This window comes from Gobio gobio (assembly GCF_949357685.1).
Source record: "Gobio gobio genome assembly, chromosome: 12".
In the NCBI taxonomy this organism is placed as follows: domain Eukaryota; kingdom Metazoa; phylum Chordata; class Actinopteri; order Cypriniformes; family Gobionidae; genus Gobio; species Gobio gobio.
This window is the reverse complement of record NC_137105.1, coordinates 3000696-3024033: the sequence shown is the minus strand read 5'-3', so window position 1 is coordinate 3024033 and position 23338 is coordinate 3000696. Positions and strand designations below refer to the sequence as shown.

Here is a 23338-nt window from a genome sequence, read left to right as displayed (position 1 = left end):
CTGTTTTGCAGTGGTCATGTGATGTGTGTGGGAATCTGTTTTGCAGTGGTCATGCGATATGTGTGTGAATCTGTTTTGCAGTGGTCATGTGATGTGTGTATGAATCTGTTTTGCAGTGGTCATGTGATATGTGTGTATGACTGTTTTGCAGTGGTCATGCGATATGTGTGTATGAATCTGTTTTGCAGTGGTCATGTGATATGTGTGTGGGAATCTGTTTGCAGTGGTCATGTGATGTGTGTGGGAATCTGTTTTGCAGTGGTCATGCGATATGTGTGTGGGAATCTGTTTGCAGTGGTCATGTGATGTGTGTGGGAATCTGTTTTGCAGTGGTCATGTGATGTGTGTATGAATCTGTTTTGCAGTGGTCATGTGATATGTGTGTATGACTGTTTTGCAGTGGTCATGCGATATGTGTGTATGAATCTGTTTTGCAGTGGTCATGTGATGTGTGTATGAATCTGTTTGCAGTGGTCATGTGATGTGTGTATGAATCTGTTTTGCAGTGGTCATGTGATATGTGTGTATGAATCTGTTTTGCAGTGGTCATGTGATGTGTGTGTATGAATCTGTTTTGCAGTGGTCATGTGATGTGTGTATGAATCTGTTTGTAGTGGTCATGTGATGTGTGTATGAATCTGTTTTGCAGTGGTCATGTGATGTGTGTATGAATCTGTTTGCAGTGGTCATGTGATGTGTGTATGAATCTGTTTTGCAGTGGTCATGTGATATGTGTGTATGAATCTGTTTTGCAGTGGTCATGTGATATGTGTGTATGACTCTGTTTTGCAGTGGTCATGTGATGTGTGTGTATGACTGTTTTGCAGTGGCCATGTGATATGTGTGTATGAATCTGTTTTGCAGTGGTCATGTGATATGTGTGTATGAATCTGTTTTGCAGTGGTCATGCGATATATGTGTGTATGAATCTGTTTTGCAGTGGTCATGCGATATATGTGTGTATGAATCTGTTTTGCAGTGGTCATGTGATATGTGTGTATGAATCTGTTTTGCAGTGGTCATGTGATGTGTGTGTGAATCTGTTTTGCAGTGGTCATGTGATATGTGTGTATGAATCTGTTTTGCAGTGGTCATGTGATATGTGTGTATGAATCTGTTTTGCAGTGGTCATGTGATATGTGTGTATGAATCTGTTTTGCAGTGGTCATGTGATATGTGTGTATGACTCTGTTTTGCAGTGGTCCTGTGATATGTGTGTATGAATCTGTTTTGCAGTGGTCATGTGATATGTGTGTATGAACCACTCTATTTTTGTTTTGCAGTGGACGCTGGTGTGTGACGGAGAGTGGAAGGTTCACATCGCCAAGTTCTCTCTGTTGGTCGGGTCTATATTTGGCTACCTGCTGATGGGAGCGATGGCAGACTGGTACGTCAACAAAATATGGAGCATCTAAGATGGCCACTGTCATGAGTATATATTCCCAATACTTCCTGTGACCCTGTCAGGTTGGGCCGCATCCCAGTGCTGCTGGTGTCCGTGCTGTCCGTGCTGGTGTTCGGGCTAGCCGTGGCCTTCTCCGTGGATATGGCCATGTTCAGCACGCTGCGCTTCTTTGAGGGATTCTGTCTGGCGGCCATCCGACTGTCCCTTTACGTCCTGAGTGAGTGTTTTCCTCTTCACTCTCTTTTCTGATGCACTGGAAGATCAACTGTACACGAGTCCGCCCTGCACACACACGTTTAGAAATATAGTTGACTTTAAAGCTACACTGTGTGATATTTTCCCCCATCTAGTGGTGAACTTGTATATGACCATCCAGTGAATATTAGTTTCTGTTCCTCTCAATTCCGATTTCGTTTGAACTCCTACGGTGGCTGATTTAGTCCAAGATTAACATGGCTTCCAGTTCGACCTCGTCCACATTCGACACGGAGCCATCGAGTGTTAAAACGCCAAAGGCGAAGCTTGAATTTACGGGAATGTCCCTCTTTGGCTAATGTACTTTCAAGATGGAGGGGCAACATGGCGACCCGCATTCGAACCCTCACCCGTATGTGTTTACAATGGCATATTATAAACTTACCAGAATACTTTATTACTTGAAAGAAGTAAATATACATTAATGAGCACATATATTTTTTTATATTAAGTGTTTTTAGCTAAGAATAAACTAAAAAAGTTACACAGTGTAGCTTTAAAAGCAGAGAACATGTACAGGTTATAGAAAAGAAAGAAGGAATTATATTTTAGCTGTTATATGTAAACATCTTTTATGTGAAATATCTTATTCAGGACAGCACAGGCATTTTGTATGATCCTCATATTTTGTAACAATTATTCACATTTTCAAACATTTTTTTAAACTTTTTTTTGTAACTGTATGTACATGACAGTACCTGAAATTGGGTACCAGTACCTTTTTTCGGTACTTTTGGGATGTTTACATCAATAACTGTGCAGAACCTGTAAGTAATTTATAGAAGTGTTATTGACATTACACCAGAGCTGCCCTGCTCTCTGTCTGCCATCGTCTGTGATGTTTGATTACTGTAATATTTACTAGTATATAGTTAATTTAATTCATAAAAACAACCATATTATTATTTTTTCTTTTTAATTTCATTTCTATGAAAAGATTTCCCACAAATTAGGTGTTGTGTATTTTCTGGTAATCAAATGAAGACATAAGACATTAATTTAATGTATCTTTTAATTTAATTAAACTTTTTTTGTCAAATAAAGCTGCACAACTGAGCTTTATACGGTTAAAATTAAAACATGAATAAAAAAATTATTTAAAAAAATAAAGTTTTGATAATTTTTATTATTACACTAGTGCTAGTATTATTATTACATTGAGACGTATCTAAATTCTACTGTACAGTCATTTATTCGTCAAGTTAGGCCGAACTTTTATTTTGACGAGTTGCCGTGAAGACCTTTGAGTTTCTGTGTGTTTATGATATGACGGCAGTTTTTCTCAAATGAAACGGTGAAATGCTCATGAAGTGACCATGGAGATGACGTTCATGTCCTCATATGAGAGGCAGAGATGGAAACACGCGACCGTCACGCGCGATTCTGAGTGAGTGTGTGTGAGTGTGTGTGAGTGAGTGTGTGTGAGTGTGTGTGTGTGTGTGTGTGTGTATGATAAACCCATAGACTGTAAACCGTGCGGCTACACATTCATTCGCACAGAGACACGCATGATTCGTATTTAAATGGTCTTTTTGCGGTTTAATGCGGTCTATATCACCAGATGCGTTCTCAGGTACTGAAATTTGGTACCCATTGATTTAAAGTGAATCGGTACTCTGTAGTACAGGCGTAATTCGGTCGGTGCCCTTAAAAGTACCGAGTTCGGTACCCAACCCTAATGTTGACGGATAATGTGACTTAAGGGAAGCATGTAGATCAGGGGTGTCCAAAGTCCGGCCCGCGGGCCAAATGCGGCACGGGGATGAATTTCAAACGGAGCATTGTCTTTTAAATTATATTATATGTGGCCCGCCACGGATAATTTACAAATCATGCAGTTTCACGATGTCACCACAAGGTAGCAGTACTAGACTTTAGGCCAGAGAAACAGCGCCCAAAGCGGAACGAAACAGCGCTACTGCTTGTGCTCTGCGCAACTCGCAAGCTCTGACTCTGAACAAATGTGTTTACCTGCTGAGAGTCTCGATCACATGACCAGTAAACAGCCAATGAGAAGTGTTGGAGTTCAGAGCTGAGGTCTCCGGTAGTGAATCTCTCTGTGATTTGATTAAATTTAAATCCGGTTAAACAGCGCTGACTTAATAAACAACACTAACGTGCAAATCAGCTGAGCCCATTCAGTTAAAATACTTTTCAAACAACAATTCGCCAACGTTTATTTACTGTGGTAACACCTGTAACCGTGGTAATTTGTCAAAAATGTAGGTTAATATCTCATTTTATTTCATTTGTAATGTAGACATGTATTAAATTAGTAACAAAGGCCAAATTGCAGACTATTTTTGTCATAAACTTGCAGTTTTTTTACTTTTTGCCTTGTGTGCACTGCAAAAAATGCTGTCATTTAGTATTTTTGTCTTGTTTCTATTATACATATAAAAATTCTTAAATCAAGATGCATTTACTAAGTTAAATGAGATTGGATATATTTTCTGGAAAATAAAATGAAACTGAAGTGAGTTTTTGTTTAAAACAAGCAAATATATCTGCCAATGGGGTAAGAAAAATAATGTTTCTGTTTGGAATCTTGTTTCTGTCCCAAACAGAAACAAGATAATTTTTTTAATCCATTGGTAGATAATTTAGTTTGTTTCAAGCAAAAACTCACTTCATTTAGATTTTTTTCCCCCAGGAATAAAAAAATAAATAATGTAATTTTCCTTAGTAAAAGCATCTTGATTTAAGAATTTTTAAATATTTGGACTGGAAAAAAGACAGAAATACCAAGTAAGAATTGTATTTTTTGTAGTGTGGTTTTACCTGTGCTGATCTAAATAGAGCACTTATTAAATTGAAATAAGAATAGAGTTCTAACTCAGTAATAATATTTAAATTTCACCCATTAAAACTTTTTGGTTGATGAAAGTTTTACAGATATTGTTAAATATCTATACATTTCCTGTCTTATCTCAAGCTACTGTCAGCTCCAAGAAACAAAACATGTCATATATATAATAGAAAAGGAACCGGCCCCTGGGTATTTCCACAACATCAAATCTGGCCCCGTTTTAAAAAAGTTTGGACATCCCTGATGTAGATGATGAAGAGAAACGGTCCAAGTACCGAACCCTGGGGTACACCGTGTGAGACAGCAGCATTAGTGGACTTCTCCTGACGGATTGAAATGTAATGCTGACGGTCAGACAAACACGAGATGAACCACGACAGGACAGCTCCAGAAATGCCAAGAGCAGAGAGTCGTGACTTGAGAAGACTGTGAGAAATGGTGCCAAATGCAGAGGAGATGTCAAGGAGAATTAAAGTGCTGATGGAGCCTGAGTCGATGGCCATAAGGAGATCATTTACAGCCCTGAGGAGTGTGTCTCAGTGCTGTGGAGAGTGTGTGGAAGCCTGATTGGAAGCATTCGTAAAGGTTGTGTGATGACAAATAGTTGTGAAGTCTCAAGCCGCTTTGAGAGGAACGGAAGATGCGAAATTGGTCTATAATTAGCCGAGGCCGGGTTTCTGTAAAACACGGGTGACCAAAATGAGAATTGAAATGGGCAATTAAATTTACAGAAGCACATTAGGGGCCGGTCAAGATGACAGGAGGACTCGTTTGATGCCTTGATTAGCTCTGAGATGTAGGCTGGGGTGGCAGGGTCAAAGTTAGTGAGAGGACAGCGGAGGACAGAGATGGGAAGAGTGTTTATTTTATCTTTGAAGAAGTGTAGAAATGAGCTTCTCATGTCAGGTGCAGGAGGGTTAGGACGTTTACTGACTATGGAAAACAGTGTTTTGGATCAAGAGGAAGTGTTACTAATGAGGGTAGAGTAGTAACTAGAGTGTGCAGTATTTAAAGGGGTCATAAACTGCATTGTTTTGTAATGTTTGCTGAGGTGCACTTATAATGTTAGTATGATTTCTACATCAAAAATGGTTATAATTTAGAAATAAAAGGCATTTTTCCTAGCCTGACTTTAGCCTCTGATTTGAACGCTCTGTTTAAAGGGGCGTGTCTCCTGTGAGACTTCAGTGTAAACGCCCACTGCTGTGATTGGCTGCTGTGAGACTTCAGTGTAAACGCCCACTGCTGTGATTGGCTGCTGTGAGACTTCAGTGTAAACGCCCACTGCTGTGATTGGCTGCTGTGAGACTTCAGTGTAAACGCCCACTGCTGTGATTGGCTGCTGTGAGACTTCAGTGTAAACGCCCACTGCTGTGATTGACAACTGTGAGACTTCAGTGTAAACGCCCACTGCTGTGATTGGCTGCTGTGAGACTTCAATGTAAACGCCCACTGCTGTGATTGACAGCTGTGAGACTTCAGTGTAAACGCCCACTGCTGTGATTGGCTGCTGTGAGACTTCAGTGTAAACGCCCACTGCTGTGATTGACACCTGTGAGACTTCAGTGTAAACGCCCACTGCTGTGATTGACAGCTGTGAGACTTCAGTGTAAACGCCCACTGCTGTGATTGGCTGCTGTGAGACTATAACGTTATGTTTAGTCCGTTCGTCTCTCCTCGTCATCTTACTAACACACCAGTGGGCGGGGCCAAAGTTGCAGAGGCAGCCTTTCACCATGTTTTTAAGGCATACGTTTTCAGTTCTGAAACTAACAGGATATTCTTATAGTATGGTGACCTCTCATATGTCAAATTTGATTTCTCAGTTCATGAGCCTAAGTGAATATGGTTTTCAAGTTTTCAAGATGGAAGTGCAGGAGTAATCCTGGGAGATGTGTGCGTGGAAGGTGCAAGTCTACTTTTAATCGGGGCATGGGTATCAAGGGCAGTGGAAATAGAGTTATTATATTTGGAAAGGATGTCAATAGAGCTAGCATGTTCAGTAATGTCAGAAAGGTGAGTCTCTACAGATTCACAGACTGGATGGATTTCAGCCTAAGGTGAGGAAGAGGCAATGAAAAGATGATCAGACAGACCCATTTGAGAACCAAGCACAGACACATTATGTAGACCAGCAGTACACTCTAAAAAATGCTGGGTTAAAAATAACCCAAGTTGGGTTGAAAATGGACTAACCCAGCGATTGGGTTGTTTTAACACAGCGATTGGGTTGTTTAACACAGCTATTGGGTTGTTTAACACAGCTATTGGGTTGTTTTAACACAGCTATTGGGTTGTTTTAACACAGCGATTGGGTTGTTTAACACAGCGATTGGGTTGTTTAACACAGTGATTGGGTTGTTTAACACAGCTATTGGGTTGTTTTAACACAGCGATTGGGTTGTTTAACACAGCGATTGGGTTGTTTAACACAGCGATTGGGTTGTTTTAACCCAGCGATTGGGTTGTTTTAACCCAGCGATTGGGTTGTTTTAACACAGCTATTGGGTTGTTTTAACACAGCTATTGGGTACACAGTGATTGGGTTGTTTTAACCCAGAGATTGGGTTGTTTTAGCCCAGCGATTGGGTTGTTTTAACCCAGAGATTGGGTTGTTTTAACCCAGCGATTGGGTTGTTTTAACACAGCTATTGGGTTGTTTTAACACAGCTATTGGGTACACAGCGATTGGGTTGTTTTAACCCAGAGATTGGGTTGTTTTAACACAGCGATTGGGTTGTTTAACACAGCTATTGGGTTGTTTTAACACAGCTATTGGGTTGTTTTAACACAGCGATTGGGTTGTTTAACACAGTGATTGGGTTGTTTAACACAGCTATTGGGTTGTTTTAACACAGCGATTGGGTTGTTTAACACAGCGATTGGGTTGTTTAACACAGCGATTGGGTTGTTTTAACCCAGCGATTGGGTTGTTTTAACCCAGCGATTGGGTTGTTTTAACACAGCTATTGGGTTGTTTTAACACAGCTATTGGGTACACAGTGATTGGGTTGTTTTAACCCAGAGATTGGGTTGTTTTAGCCCAGCGATTGGGTTGTTTTAACCCAGAGATTGGGTTGTTTTAACCCAGCGATTGGGTTGTTTTAACACAGCTATTGGGTTGTTTTAACACAGCTATTGGGTACACAGCGATTGGGTTGTTTTAACCCAGAGATTGGGTTGTTTTAGCCCAGCGATTGGGTTGTTTTAACCCAGAGATTGGGTTGTTTTAACCCAGAGATTGGGTTGTTTTAGCCCAGCGATTGGGTTGTTTTAACACAGAGATTGGGTTGTTTTAACACAGCGATTGGGTTGTTTTAACCCAGCGATTGGGTTGTTTTAACCCAGCGATTGGATTGTTTTTACACAGCGATTGGGTTGTTTTTACACAGCGATTGGGTTGTTTTAACCCAGCGATTGGGTTGTTTTAACACAGCGATTGGGTTGTTTTAACCCAGCGATTGGGTTGCTTTAACACAGCGATTAGGTTGTTTTTACACAGCGATTGGGTTGTTTTAACCCAGCCATTGGGTTGTTTTAACCCAGCCATTGAGTTGTTTTAACACAGTGATTGGGTTGTTTTAAGCAAATATTTCACCCTACCGCTGGGTTAAAACAACCCAATTGCTGGGTTAGTCCATTTTCAACCCAACTTGGTTTGTACACTCTAAAAAATACTGGGCTAAAAATAACCCAAGGCAAGGGTGTGACCTCAAGTGTGTAGGAAAATCCACACGCTGTACGAAATTAAAACATTCGAACGCTGATATAAGTTTGCAGGATTCTGTATAATCAGTATCAACATGTATATTGTTGTAAACAATATAAGGTGCAAAGTATTTATCCATCACTCTAGTATTTGTGAGCATGTAAGTAGTGTTTATTTTCTTTATGCAAAATATAATTTCATGCATATTCTTTTGATATGGCGGTGAAAAAGTCCAGCACATGACATGCAGGGAAAAAAAGTCAATCGTGCCCATGCATTTTGTTCCCTCTATTTGCTAAATTGTGTTGACGATTTTTGAATTCGTTCCCTTGATTTATAAAAAAGTTTTTTGTGCGGGGCTCTGTACAGGATCTCCTTTAAGCACACGGTTTCATTTCTGTGACCTGGTTAATTCTCTGTGTGCTTTAGAAAGCACTTTTCTGTTGAGCAGACATTAAGGGATGCTGATTAAGTCGCTTTTTAAGAGGCCGGGGGAAGCTGTGTGTGTGTGTGTGTGTGTGTGTGTGTGTGTGTGTGTGTGTGTGTGTGTGTGTGTGTGTGTGTGTGTGTGTGTGTGTGTGTGTGTGTGTGTGTGTGTGTGTGTGTGTGTGTGTGTGTGTGTGTGTGTGTGTGTGTGTGTGTGTGTGTGTGTGTGTGTGTTTAATCGCCAGAACACCTTAGAGTTCATTAATTTGCTTTAATGGAGCCACTTTCTGCTTGGCTCAGACTGCGATGACATTTGAAGCCTGATGCTTTACAGCGCCCAATTTTCTCAAAGCTTTTTGTTTATAGTGTACATCATAATGATTTACAGAGGGAGAAAACAGCCATAACATTAACAGCATTTTCATTTTCATGAAAGGTTTTTTTCCTGGTGTTTGCCAAGTCAGGTAAAAAAATAAATCTTAAATGTATAAAAATGCATCTTCAATAGAACAGAATAAACTCAGCATCTCGTTGTTTAATATCCGCTCATAATAAATGCAACTGGAGAGCAACACACACACACACACACACACATGAACAGTTACAGTATAACGTTACACTATAATTTACGGCTGCATTTCATTTGATCAGTAATACAGTAAAAATTACAGTAAACAAACAGTTGTGGGGCACCATTGATGGAAATAAAAGTTTGTATTTACATAATATAAATAAATATATATATATATATATACAGACATACATACATACACACACACACACACACACACATATATATACATATGTGGGTATGTGTGTGTGTGTGTGTATCTATCTATATATATATATTAGGGCTGTCAAAAGATTAATCGCGATTAATCGCATCCAAAATAAAAGTTTGTGTTTACATAATATATGTGTGTGTACTCTGTTAATTATTATTTATATATAAATACACACACAAGCATGTATATATTTAAGAAAAAAAATATTATTTTTATATATAAAACATTTATATTTATATATATTATAGATTATATAAATGTATATACATGCAAATATTTCTTAAATATATACATGAATGTGTGTGTATTTATATATAAATAATAATTAACAGAGTACACACACATATATTATGTAAACACAAGTTTTTATTCTGGATGCGGTTAATCGCGATTAATCTTTTGACAGCCCTAATATATATATATATATATATATATATATATATATATATATATATATATATATATATATATATATATATATATATATATATATATATATATATATATATATATATATATATATATATATATATATATATATATATATATATATATATATATATATATATATATATATATATATATATATATATATATATATATATATATATAATGTGTGTATGGGCCCTATTTTAACGATCTGAAACGCAAGTGTCAAAGCGCGAAGCGCAAGTAACTTTGTGGGCGGGTCTCGGCGCTGTTGCTATTTTCCCGGCGGGATAAATGGCTCTTGCGCCCGGCGCAAATCTAAAATGGGTTGGTCTGAAGTAGCTTCATTATTCATAGGTGTGGTTTGGGCGTAACGTGAATAAACCAATCAGAGCGTCATCCAACATTCCCTGTAAAAGCAGGTGCGCAAGTTCCATTATGGATTGCTATTATTATGGCGTATTTACCAGGCGCACGCCAGGAGCGGTTCACAGCCGAGGAGACTGATGTGCTTGTAAGAGCAGTGAAAGACAGAGAAGTGAAGTTGTAATGTTGTACATTATGGTAAAGGTGATTTCACAGTCTTTTTTTTTTATGTCTTTCAGTTTTTCAGTTTTTTCAGTTTTTCAGTCGATTTTTTTTCCTGGTTCTTGACGGACAAACCAATTTGTCAGATGTCCTTATATACATATATGTCTTGCCACTATTGGGCAAACAGGTCTTATCCTTAATTATTACAATTAGCCTGAATCATTTGTAAGCTAGATTTATGCCTATTTTTTCACATCTTCGTGGCACACCACAATGATTTCCGTCATCTCATGTGTTAATATTTTTTTAGTGTAACAATTTATGATTTGCAAAAATAACTGTTGCATCTGTGTAGGTTACATGAGCAAAGTGTATGCGCGTTGTGCACGCTATATATTATGGTCAAGCATGCGCCCTTAAAATAGCATAATGAACAACGCGCAACGCGCCACTGACTTTAGACTAGGTTTTTTCTGGTCAGTGGCGCAATTGTTTAATGGAACTGCAAAATAGCACCAGGGATTGTTTGCGCCGGAACACGCCTCCTTTTTTGTGCTGAACCGCCCAGGGAGCGCAAGTTCATTCACTAGTTTAGCGACGTGATTCTGGAGAGGGAAAAGCGCGCTTTGCGCGGGTGCAAAATAGGAATGACACATGCGTCGGTGTACAAAGTCAATTGCGCTGGGTGCAAGATAGGGCCCTATATGTGTGTGTGTGTGTGTGTGTGTGTGTGTGTGTGTTTGTGTGTGTGTGTGTATGAATGTGTATATATATATAGATATATATGTGTGTGTGTATGTGTATGTATGTATGTATATATAATATATATACATACACACTCACACACACACACACACACACACAAACACATATATTATATGTGTGTGTGTGTGTGTGTATGTATATATGTGTGTGTGTATGTATGTATATATATATATATATGTGTGTGTGTGTGTGTGTGTGTGTATGTATGTATGTATATATGTGTGTGTGTGTGTGTGTGTATGTATGTATACATGTGTGTGTGTGTGTGTATGTATATATATATGTATACACACACACACACACACACACACAAAAACAGACACGCACACATTCTGGATGCGATTAATCGCGATTAATCTTTTGACAGCCCTAATATATATATATATATATATATATATATATATATTTATAAATATAATAATACACACATAAATTATTATATAAACACAAACTTTTATTTTAGAATCGATTAATTGTGGTTAATCGACTTGACAGCACTACATGTAATTTTAAAATATTAAATATTTAATTTTAAAATGAAAAATATATAAACATTTTTAAAATATACTTTAATGTCATTTCTCTTGCACACGTGTCATGTATTTAAATATATTTGCGTTTACACATTTGTAATGATAAAGATGCCATTTAGTACATTTAAAATATATATAAGATATTTTAATATATGTATTTTTTGTAATATAGGATGGATCTCCTCTTTTTTAAAGTCAGCATGAAAAGGAAGTTGGGCTCATCTTTTCCGTTTATCCGAGTGAATCGCTTCTCAAACAAGAACAAATGTAGGGGCGGGGCTTGATTTAGGAGTTGATTGGATGGATGTGGTTTGCTATTGGCTGATCTCATGTGAGTGACAGATGGCCCCGCCCTCGTCATCAGAGAAGAGATGAAGTTATTCTGACTCAAGATTACCAGACAACAATGATGTGCACAAATAAACCATTGCAATAATAAATCACTGCAATATTCCATAAATAAAAAACAAGAATTGTCCATTTTGAATTGTGTTTGTGTTGATTCTGTGATGATCTCTCCGTCTCTCTCAGGGATTGAGCTGTGTTTGCCCAAATGGCGTTTCTCCATGACCATGATCGCCACTCTGATCATCGTGGGCGGGCAGATGCTGATGCCCGGTTTGGCGGCGCTGTGCCGTGATTGGCAGATTCTTCAGATTGCAATCATCGCCCCGTTTGTGCTTATGCTGCCGTATGTCTGGTAAGAAGCCCAGCACATCAACACTAGTTCAGTCCGCCTACAGACGCATGAGAAAGCATACTCAAGTACTGTTACTTGTCTAAAAATGTTGTGCTAGTAAAAGTACCTGTCCTAAATACTACTCAAAGTACTCAAGAGTAGTGAGTATTATGCTATGAAAGTTATTCCACCTTATACCCTGCTCATTAAAAATGTAGCTTATACTCTTTTATGGACAACAAAAAATAATTAGATCACCAACAGTAGGGATCGACCGATATGGATTTTTATTAGTGCCGATGCCGATACTGAATTTTTTTCATCCGCCTTAGCCGATGAGCGATACGGGCTGCCGATTTTCTTGAGCCGATATTTGGAGCCGATACTGCTTTTGCTCCCTCAATTTACATCATAAAAATGACACAATGATCATGATGATAATTTAAAATTTACAATTTAAAAAAGGAACATTTATTGAACAAAAAAAACTATATTTAACAAATAGTAAAAACAGGTGAGGTAGAACAAGAAAAAAAAAAAAGAGTTCAGTGGTGAAAATAAATTCTGAAAATAAATATTTAAGCATAAATAAAATAATGACACTATTGCACACAGTATCAACAAGCGAGCAGCATAATAAAGTGCACACTGACTGTACTATACTTCATTTAAAACTATTTACAACCTAGTCATTTAATGGTTACACTCTAAAAAATGCTGGGTTAAAAATAACCCAAGTTGGGTTGAATATGGACTAACCCAGCAATTAGGTTGTTTTGACCCAGCGGTTGGGTTAAATGTTTGCTTAAAACAACCCAATTGATGGGTTAGTCCATTTTCAACCCAACTTGGATTATTTTTAACCCAGCATTTTTTAGAGAAACCAACCAGAACTCCACTAGTAATAATACTAGAATTCAGAGAGCCGTGTTATTAGCGACACCGGTGGCCGTTTGGTGAACTGCACACTAGGGGTCGGCCGATATGGATTTTTTAGTGCCGATACCGTTTTTTTTTCATCAGCCTTAGCCGATGAGCGATACGGGCTGCCGATTTTTAGAGCCAATACTGCTTTTGCTCCCTCAATTTACAACATAAAAATGACACAATGATCATGATGATAACAATTTACAATTTAAAAAAGGAACATTTATTGAACTAAAAAAAAACAATATTTAACAAATAGTAAAAACAGGTGAGGTAGAACAAGAAAACAAAAGAGTTCAGTGGTGAAAATAAATATTTAAGCATAAATAAAATAATTACACTATTGCACACAGTATCAACAAGCGAGCAGAATAATAAAGTGCACACTGACTGTACTATACTTCATTTAAAACTATTTACAACCTAGTCATTTAATGGTTACACTCTAAAAAATGCTGGGTTAAAAATAACCCAAGTTGGGTTGAATATATGGACTAACCCAGCAATTAGGTTGTTTTGACCCAGCGGTTGGGTTAAATGTTTGCTTAAAACAACACAATTGATGGGTTAGTCCATTTTCAACCCAACTTGGGTTATTTTTAACCCAGCATGTTTTGGAGTGTAGGTGCACTTCACTTAATCTCTTGTTGAGCAACACCAGCGGTAATTCAGGAGAAAATCTCCCAATGCTCCACCTGAAACTTCAGTCTTTCCACCTTTTACCATCGTGTCAATTCTCAATTGATTGTGATTAATATGCGCGAGGGAGAGCAAGAGAGTTTGAAGACGGTGAGAGCTGCCCTGTGGACGCCTGTCTGGAAATAATGCAGGGGAAAAATATCGGCGAACACAGAAGCCTTGTATCGGCCGATACACGTAAAAATAACGCAAATATCGGCCGATATATCGGTCTAACACTAGTTGTAAGTAGTGAGTATTATGCTATGAATGTTATTCCACCTTATACCCTGCACATTAAAAATTTAGCTTATACTCTTTTATGGATGATTTTCAGTAAGAACAAAAAAACATGAGATCAACAGTATTTCAATATTTCTCCAAGTTTTATTTTTGACTGCTAGCTCTAAAAATACAGCCGTGTAATATTTGAGAAAGCAACCAATAATCTGGTAACATTTATGACAACCATTCTGTACAGGTTTTCTTGCGGTTAATTAAAAAAAGGTTGCAAAGCGTTGTGCATTAACAATTTTACGTAAAAAAAAGCAGAGATCTTTCTTTTCAAGATGCATTCATTGGGCCTCATTCATGAAACTTTCGTAAATATATACTGTAAAATGGACCTTCTATGGACCTACGAAAACTCTCCTCCAGATTCACAAACGCTTCATACGCCACGGATTCAGTAGTTAAACGTGTGTATATTAATGACTTCCAAACATTCATAAATAGGATGCATTTCATAATTAGCATAATCCCATTTGTGCTTGTATTAGAAAATGTAATATTCTGCAGTCAATTTTTAGTAATTAAGGCAATTTCACGATTTCAGTCATCATACAGCAACCCCCCTTTGACGGGAGTCACACGCGTGACGCATGTAGTCACATGACTGATTATTCACCTTAGCCAATCATGTTGACAGGGAAAAAATAAACATAAAATGGAAAATCGCGCAGTAAAAGTACAATTACAAAGCAATTAATTGGTTTTGTTTAACTCTGAAACTATTTTCGAGTTGTGTTGTGGTAGAAATAGCTACGTGTAGCACCAGTTGATTGCAGAGTGCAACCATTTTACGTCATCGACATAGAACGCAAACAAAATGGCGCCGCCCATTGTCCAAATATGTAATGTATTTTTTAAATAACGCAGGGTTTTCTACTACATATTTCAGTAAGAGACATCATTCATGTTACATTAAACCGTACAAGTCTTAACACCAGGGGATCCCTTTAACGTTTTTAAAATATTTAAAACAAACTGGACGTTCAGAAGTAACACTTCTGTAACTTAAAGGGATAGTTCACCCAAAAACAATTTTTTTTATGTTTATCTGCTCACCCCCAGGGCATCCAAGATGTAGGTGTGTTTGCTTCTTCAGTAGAACACAAATGAAGATTTTTAACTCCAGCCGTTGCAGTGTGATAGTCGTATAATGATGTCAATGGGGAGATTTTAGAGTATGAGACATAGACATACAAATCCTTATTAAACCCTGTGGCTCGTGCCGACACATTGATGTCTTAAGACACCAAACCATCAGTTTCTGCGAGAAACCCAACAGTATTTATGTTATTTTTTTACATCTTATCAGACGAATGTCATCTAGTTTTCCCAGCACCATAACTTCCGGCGAATAAGGTCAAAATACTGGCGTGATCATAGATATATATACGTAGATGCTTCATTCGACCGATCCGCGCAGGCACTAATGAGGAATCTATGTATATATCTGTGATCGCGCCGGTATTTTGACCTTATTCGCCGGAAGTGATGGCGCGGCTGATGCAGAGCCATAGAAAAAAATGAAATACATTTTTAAATATGGATATTTTTCTTACACAAACGCATCGATTCGCTTCAGAAGGCCTTTATTAAACACCCCAGAGCCGCGTGGAGCAGTTATATGACGGATAGATACATTTTTTATTGACTTAAAAAACAGAGCAACTATTACTGCCATTATAAAGCTTGGATTAGCCTGGACATTTGTAATATAACTCAGATTTTATTCGTCTGAAAGAAGAATGTCATACACACCTCGGTTGACTTGAGGGAAAGTAAATCATGGGCTAATTTTCATTTTTGGGTGAGCTATCCCTTTAATAAACATTAGCTAAATAAGAACATGGTTTAGTCAGCTGAGTAATCACTAGTTTTGATGAATATACGATTAAATCTACATGCAGAACTGTTTTCTGTAATTCTGAGTTGCTGTGCCATGTCTTGACCGGGTTTTAATTTCTAATGTAACCACAAACTGTTTGCTCATGTTAGTCTTCCTGTGTGTTGCCAGGATGTTCCCCGAGTCCCTGCGCTGGTTGTTGGCCACTCAACATTACCAAAGAGCGAAGCGCCAAATGTACCGAATCGCCCAGAGCAACGGCGTCGACACGGCAACCGACCCCAGTGGCATCCTCTCAGGTGAATACAGCTGTTGTTGAAGAGAGGGAATGGGCTGTACCTGGAGGATGAGGAGGATGATGATGAGGATGAGGAGGATGAGGATGAGGAGGATGAGGAGGATGAGGATGAGGAGGATGAGGAGGATGATGAGGAGGATGATGAGGAGGATGAGGAGGATGAGGATGAGGAGGATGAGGAGGATGATGAGGAGGATGATGAGGAGGATGATGATGAGGATGAGGAGGATGATGTTGATGATGATGATGATGAGGAGGATGATGAGGAGGATGAGGAGGATGAGGATGAGGAGGATGAGGAGGATGATGAGGAGGATGATGAGGAGGATGATGAGGAGGATGAGGAGGATGAGGATGAGGAGGATGAGGAGGATGATGATGAGGATGAGTAGGATGAGGATGAGGAGGATGAGGAGGATGATGAGGAGGATGATGAGGAGGATGATGATGAGGATGAGGAGGATGATGTTGATGATGATGATGATGAGGAGGATGATGATGATGATGAGGAGGATGAGGAGGATGATGTTGATGATGATGATGATGAGGAGGATGAGGAGGATGATGTTGATGATGATGATGATGAGGAGGATGATGATGATGATGATGATGAGGAGGATGATGTTGATGATGATGATGATGATGAGGAGGATGATGATGATGATGATGATGATGAGGAGGATGATGATGATGATGATGAGGAGGATGAGGAGGATGATGTTGATGATGATGATGATGAGGAGGATGATGATGATGATGATGAGGAGGATGAGGATGATGAGGATGAGGATGAGGATGAGGATGATGAGGATGATGAGGATGAGGATGATGAGGATGATGATGATGATGATGATGATGATGATGATGATGATGTGGTTTTGTAGAGCTGGAGACAGAACTGCAGCAGAAGCCAAAGACGTCCTGCGTAACGCAGCTGACCGGCACACGAAACCTGTGGAAGAACACTGTAGTCCTGTGTGTGAACTCGTAAGTGTCTAAATCAGTGGAAGGCAAGAAGATTCATAATCTACATCTCGAAACTTATATGACTCTTTTCTGGGAGTGTTCGTGATGTTGCCACTGCAAAAAATGCTTTTCTTACTTAGTATTTTTGTCTTGTTTTCAGTCCAAATATCAAAAAAATCTTACATTAAAGGGTTAGTTCACCCAAAAATGTAAATTGTGTCATTAATGACTGAGCCTCATGTGGTTGGACACCCGTCAGACCTCCGTTCATCTTCAGACACAAATGAAGATATTTTAGTGTAAATCTGATGCTCTGAAAGGCCTCCATTGGCTCAACTTTACACTCTCAAGACCCTTAAAAGACACTAAAGACTAAAGTTACAAAGTCCATCTCACTACAGCGGCTCTACAATAACTTTATGAAGACGAGAATAGTTTTTGTGCGCAAACAAAAACCCTAAATAACGACTTATATAGTGATGACGATTTCAAAACACGGCCTCATGAAGCTTCGAAACGTTTGAAGCGTTATGAATCAGTGAGTCGATTCAGCGGTTTGAAGCGTTATGAAGTAAGATTTTTTAGATATTTGGACTGAAAACAAGACAAAAATACTAAGTAAGAAAAGCATTTTTTGCAGTGAGATCAGGGTTTTAATGTTTTACATCCACAAACCCCCAAATATCAGTGACCCCTTCCTAAAATGTAAATGGCGATTTATACTGTGGAAAATTACTAATTCTAAAATATTATTTGGTCGATATTTTGTTTCTATAAGTTACATCATTGTGTTTTTTTATACTCAGTCAGTACAGTACTGATGTATTTATTTACTTATTTTATCCAAAACTGTATTTATTTATTTTAATATAATTTTCATTCATTTCAATCTTTATTATTACGTATATATTTTTCCACTCATGAGATCCACTGCTCTGAGTGCTGGCTCTGCACAGGTGGTGCTGGTGCAGTGAAAGCGATGGCGGTTCTCTTGAAGAGCTGGTGATTGTGTGTGTGTGTGTGTGTGTGTGTGTTCTCCTCTCAGGCTGACGGGCTATGGCATCCACCACTGCTTCGCCCGCAGTGTTCTGGAGGGCAGCGCGTCTCACCTCCACTATTACGCCGTGGCCGCGATCGCCTTGGCCTCATGTGTGGTGGTGTTTCCTGTGGTGGGCGGCTTCGGCCGGAGAGGAGGTCTGCTCACCTTCATGATCATCACAGCGCTGGCGTCTCTGCTGCAGCTGGGTCTGCTCAACCGTACGTACACACACACACACACACACGCACGCACGCACGCACGCGGACACTCACACACACACTCACACACACACACACACGCACGCACGCACGCACGCGCACGTACGCACGCACGCGCACACGCGGACACTCGCACACGCGGACACTCGCACACGCGGACACTCTCTCACACACACACACACACACACACACACACACACACACACACACACACACACACACACACACACACACACACACACACACACACACACACACACACACACACTCTCTCTCACACACACACTCACACACACACACACACACACACACACACATGTTTGTTTTTGTGAAATGTGAGGACATTCCATAGGCGTAATGGTTTTTATACCGTACAAACCGTATTTTCTATCCCCTTACACTGACCCTAAACCTACCCATCACACACACACACACACACACACACACACACACACACACACACACACACACACACACACACACTGCCCCTGGCCCTAAACCTAGCCCTCACAGGAGACTGTGCAGTTCACTTTCTGTGAAAAAAAACTCATTCTGTGATTTATAAGCATTTTGAAAAGTGAGGACATGGGGAACGTCCTCATATTTCTCCCTCTTTTTGTTATACCCATGTCATTATACACATTTGTGTCCTGATATTTCACGAAAACATGCCCACACTCACACACACACACACACACACACTCTCTCTCACACACACACACACACACACACTCACACTCACACACACACACACATACACACACACACACTCTCTCTCACACACACACACACACACACACACACACACACTCTCTCTCTCTCTCTCTCTCTCTCTCTCTCTCTCTCTCTCTCTCTCTCTCTCTCTCTCTCTCTCTCTCTCTCTCTCTCTCTCTCTCTCTCTCTCTCTCTCTCTCACACACACACACACACACACACACACACACACAGCCCATGATGAGACTCTGGGTCTGCTCAACCGTACGTACACCAGTGTTCATTTTGACAGCAAACTTTGATTTAGTTTTAGTCATATTTTAGTCACCTGAATTGTTTTTAGTTTTAGTCTAGTTTTAGTCAACTAAAATCTAATGAGTTTAGTTAAATTGTAATACATTAAGCATTTAAGCTTTACATAACCGACTGTCACTTGAACTGACATTTTGACATCATTTTGCTTTTGACATTTAAAAATACACGAAAGAGCTCAATTCACTTTTTTGTTTGTTTTTAAAAACATCTCTATAGTTTTTATCACTTTGTATTTCTGTTTTAGTTAGTAGGCCATATCAGGTTAAGCTAAAGCTTCAAATAAGTTTGTTTATTTATTTTTTTAATTTCAGTTAACATTTATTTAATTTCAAGTAACAAAGATTGTTTTTAATGGTTTTAGTGAACTAATATAACCCTGATACTTATTTTTATATGTGTCAAATACTGGTCTTTCCTCCTGACTATGAATTAAAAGGAAATGAAATTAAACACAGTTTATTGTGTAACCAAAAACGAATATATAATGCGTGACTTTTAATTATAAACCAGCTGGAAATACACCAGGACTCTTATTTTGAAATCTCGCCTCTATTGCAGTTGCAGGAGCTCATTCAAGTTCAGGAGATAAAATATGCACCGTCTAAAACATATTACTATATAAACATGGTAAAGTAAACATTGTCATTATTCATCAGCATTAGATCATAAACACTGGTCTGGCATAAATGTGTGTTATTGATTGATTGAGCCGCTCTGGAGCTGGATTGGAGTGTGTGAGCCGTGTTTTCCAGAGGTTAGATCAGCATCTGTTACTCAGGACATCAGTTCTGACTCAATCTCTTCCCTAATCGACCCTCACTAACATTTACATCTCGTTTTTATTTGTTGACGAAAATGACAGTAAGTTTTCGTCATAGTTTTTATCATCCAACACTAGTTTTTATTTAGTTATCGTCTCGTTTTCGTCAGTGAAAAAAGGTTGTTGACGAAAATTATGATGAAAATTATTCGTCAACTGACGCACGCACACACACACACACACACACACACACACACACACACACACACACACACACACACACACACACACACACACACACACACACAGCCCGTGATGAGCCTCTGGGACTGGATCGCCCTCTCACTGTGTGTTCTCTCTCTTCATACAGTGATCGGGAAGTACAGTCTTCGGCACGATACAGGTACGGCTAAAGAAAGAAAGAGTGTTCTGGGTTATGTTTTATAAAGCTGTGGTTCTCAACTGTTGTGGAAAAGCAGGGTTTACTTTTCATCCCACATGTTTAACCCTCTGGTGCTCTTCAGTCATTTCTAACCGGAACATTTTCTGTTTTTAAATGTTAAAAATCACAGCTTCATCTGAAAAATATGAAACTTGGTGACTTTTCTAGCATTAGGTGTGTTAACACAAAAAAAAATTGAGGGCATGATTCGAGCATGCTGATTGGTCGTAAAAAATTACTCCCACTTGTGCTCTTTGGTCATAAATGACCACCATAGGAAATGAATGGGAAATCTGCAAAAACACAAATTCACAGAAAAAAAATCTATACTTCTAACAAAACAAAAAAAATCTAAAACTTCTTCATAAATAGCCTTTGAGATTTTTTAAATATATATTCAAATCCATTAAAAAAATCTGCCTTAAAAAGACCTAGTCTCTATTTTAGGCTGAAATACTGCAATCATTTTTTTTTAAATAATTTTCAATGGCAAAAATAGACCATACTTATTGCATAAATATTAAAAAATACCATCAAATCGTCTCAAAATCCAAAATTAAAAAGAAAAAATATTATTGAAGAAAAATAAATTGCATTGGTTTTACTGGGGTGGAGGAAGTTTAACTTTTAGGTGTCCGGTCACTTATGACCGTGAAGATGACCAATGCAACCCCTAAAAGAAGAGCAGCAGAGGGTTAAAGAAGAGCAGCAGAGGGTTAAAGAAGAGCAGCAGAGGGTTAAAGAAGAGCAGCAGAGGGTTAAAGAAGAGCAGCAGAGGGTTAAAGAAGAGCAGCAGAGGGTTAAAGAAGAGCAGCAGAGGGTTAAAGAAGAGCAGCAGAGGGTTAAAGAAGAGCAGCAGAGGGTTAAAGAAGAGCAGCAGAGGGTTAAAGAAGAGCAGCAGAGGGTTAAAGAAGAGCAGCAGAGGGTTAAAGAAGAGCAGCAGAGGGTTAAAGAAGAGCACCAGAGGGTTAAAGAAGAGCAGCAGAGGGTTAAAGAAGAGCAGCAGAGGGTTAAAGAAGAGCAGCAGAGGGTTAAAGAAGAGCAGCAGAGGGTTAAAGCAGAGCAGCAGAGGGTTAAAGCAGAGCAGCAGAGGGTTAAAGAAGAGCAGCAGAGGGTTAAAGAAGAGCACCAGAGGGTTAAAGCAGAGCACCAGAGGGTTAAAGAAGAGCACCAGAGGGTTAAAGCAGAGCAGCAGAGGGTTAAAGAAGAGCAGCAGAGGGTTAAAGAAGAGCAGCAGAGGGTTAAAGAAGAGCAGCAGAGGGTTAAAGAAGAGCACCAGAGGGTTAAAGCAGAGCAGCAGAGGGTTAAAGAAGAGCACCAGAGGGTTAAAGAAGAGCACCAGAGGGTTAAAGAAGAGCAGCAGAGGGTTAAAGAAGAGCACCAGAGGGTTAAAGAAGAGCACCAGAGGGTTAAAGAAGAGCAGCAGAGGGTTAAAGAAGAGCAGCAGAGGGTTAAAGAAGAGCACCAGAGGGTTAAAGAAGAGCAGCAGAGGGTTAAAGAAGAGCACCAGAGGGTTAAAGAAGAGCAGCAGAGGGTTAAAGAAGAGCAGCAGAGGGTTAAAGAAGAGCAGCAGAGGGTTAAAGAAGAGCAGCAGAGGGTTAAAGAAGAGCACCAGAGGGTTAAAGAAGAGCACCAGAGGGTTAAAGAAGAGCAGCAGAGGGTTAAAGAAGAGCACCAGAGGGTTAAAGAAGAGCACCAGAGGGTTAAAGAAGAGCAGCAGAGGGTTAAAGAAGAGCAGCAGAGGGTTAAAGAAGAGCACCAGAGGGTTAAAGAAGAGCAGCAGAGGGTTAAAGAAGAGCACCAGAGGGTTAAAGAAGAGCAGCAGAGGGTTAAAGAAGAGCAGCAGAGGGTTAAAGAAGAGCAGCAGAGGGTTAAAGAAGAGCAGCAGAGGGTTAAAGAAGAGCAGCAGAGGGTTAAAGAAGAGCACCAGAGGGTTAAAGAAGAGCAGCAGAGGGTTAAAGAAGAGCAGCAGAGGGTTAAAGAAGAGCACCAGAGGGTTAAAGCAGAGCAGCAGAGGGTTAAAGAAGAGCAGCAGAGGGTTAAAGAAGAGCAGCAGAGGGTTAAAGAAGAGCAGCAGAGGGTTAAAGAAGAGCACCAGAGGGTTAAAGAAGAGCACCAGAGGGTTAAAGAAGAGCACCAGAGGGTTAAAGAAGAGCAGCAGAGGGTTAAAGAAGAGCAGCAGAGGGTTAAAGAAGAGCACCAGAGGGTTAAAGAAGAGCAGCAGAGGGTTAAAGAAGAGCAGCAGAGGGTTAAAGAAGAGCACCAGAGGGTTAAAGAAGAGCAGCAGAGGGTTAAAGAAGAGCAGCAGAGGGTTAAAGAAGAGCAGCAGAGGGTTAAAGAAGAGCAGCAGAGGGTTAAAGAAGAGCAGCAGAGGGTTAAAGCAGAGCAGCAGAGGGTTAAAGAAGAGCAGCAGAGGGTTAAAGAAGAGCAGCAGAGGGTTAAAGAAGAGCACCAGAGGGTTAAAGAAGAGCACCAGAGGGTTAAAGCAGAGCAGCAGAGGGTTAAAGAAGAGCAGCAGAGGGTT

The 23338-nt window shown here is 39.4% G+C and overlaps 1 protein-coding gene across 1 annotated transcript in view; it reads left to right on the top strand.

The window, feature by feature from the left end:
* LOC307135461 (solute carrier family 22 member 23) overlaps positions 1-23338 on the top strand; it is a 40628-nt gene that overhangs the window by 6695 nt on the left and 10595 nt on the right. Inside the window, exons 2-8 of the mRNA XM_079831932.1 lie at positions 1284-1387; positions 1468-1622; positions 12179-12347; positions 16234-16361; positions 17245-17347; positions 18372-18583; positions 20743-20775. Coding sequence (XP_079688058.1) covers positions 1284-1387; positions 1468-1622; positions 12179-12347; positions 16234-16361; positions 17245-17347; positions 18372-18583; positions 20743-20775 — 904 coding nt within the window. The remainder of the gene's footprint in view (positions 1-1283; positions 1388-1467; positions 1623-12178; positions 12348-16233; positions 16362-17244; positions 17348-18371; positions 18584-20742; positions 20776-23338) is intronic.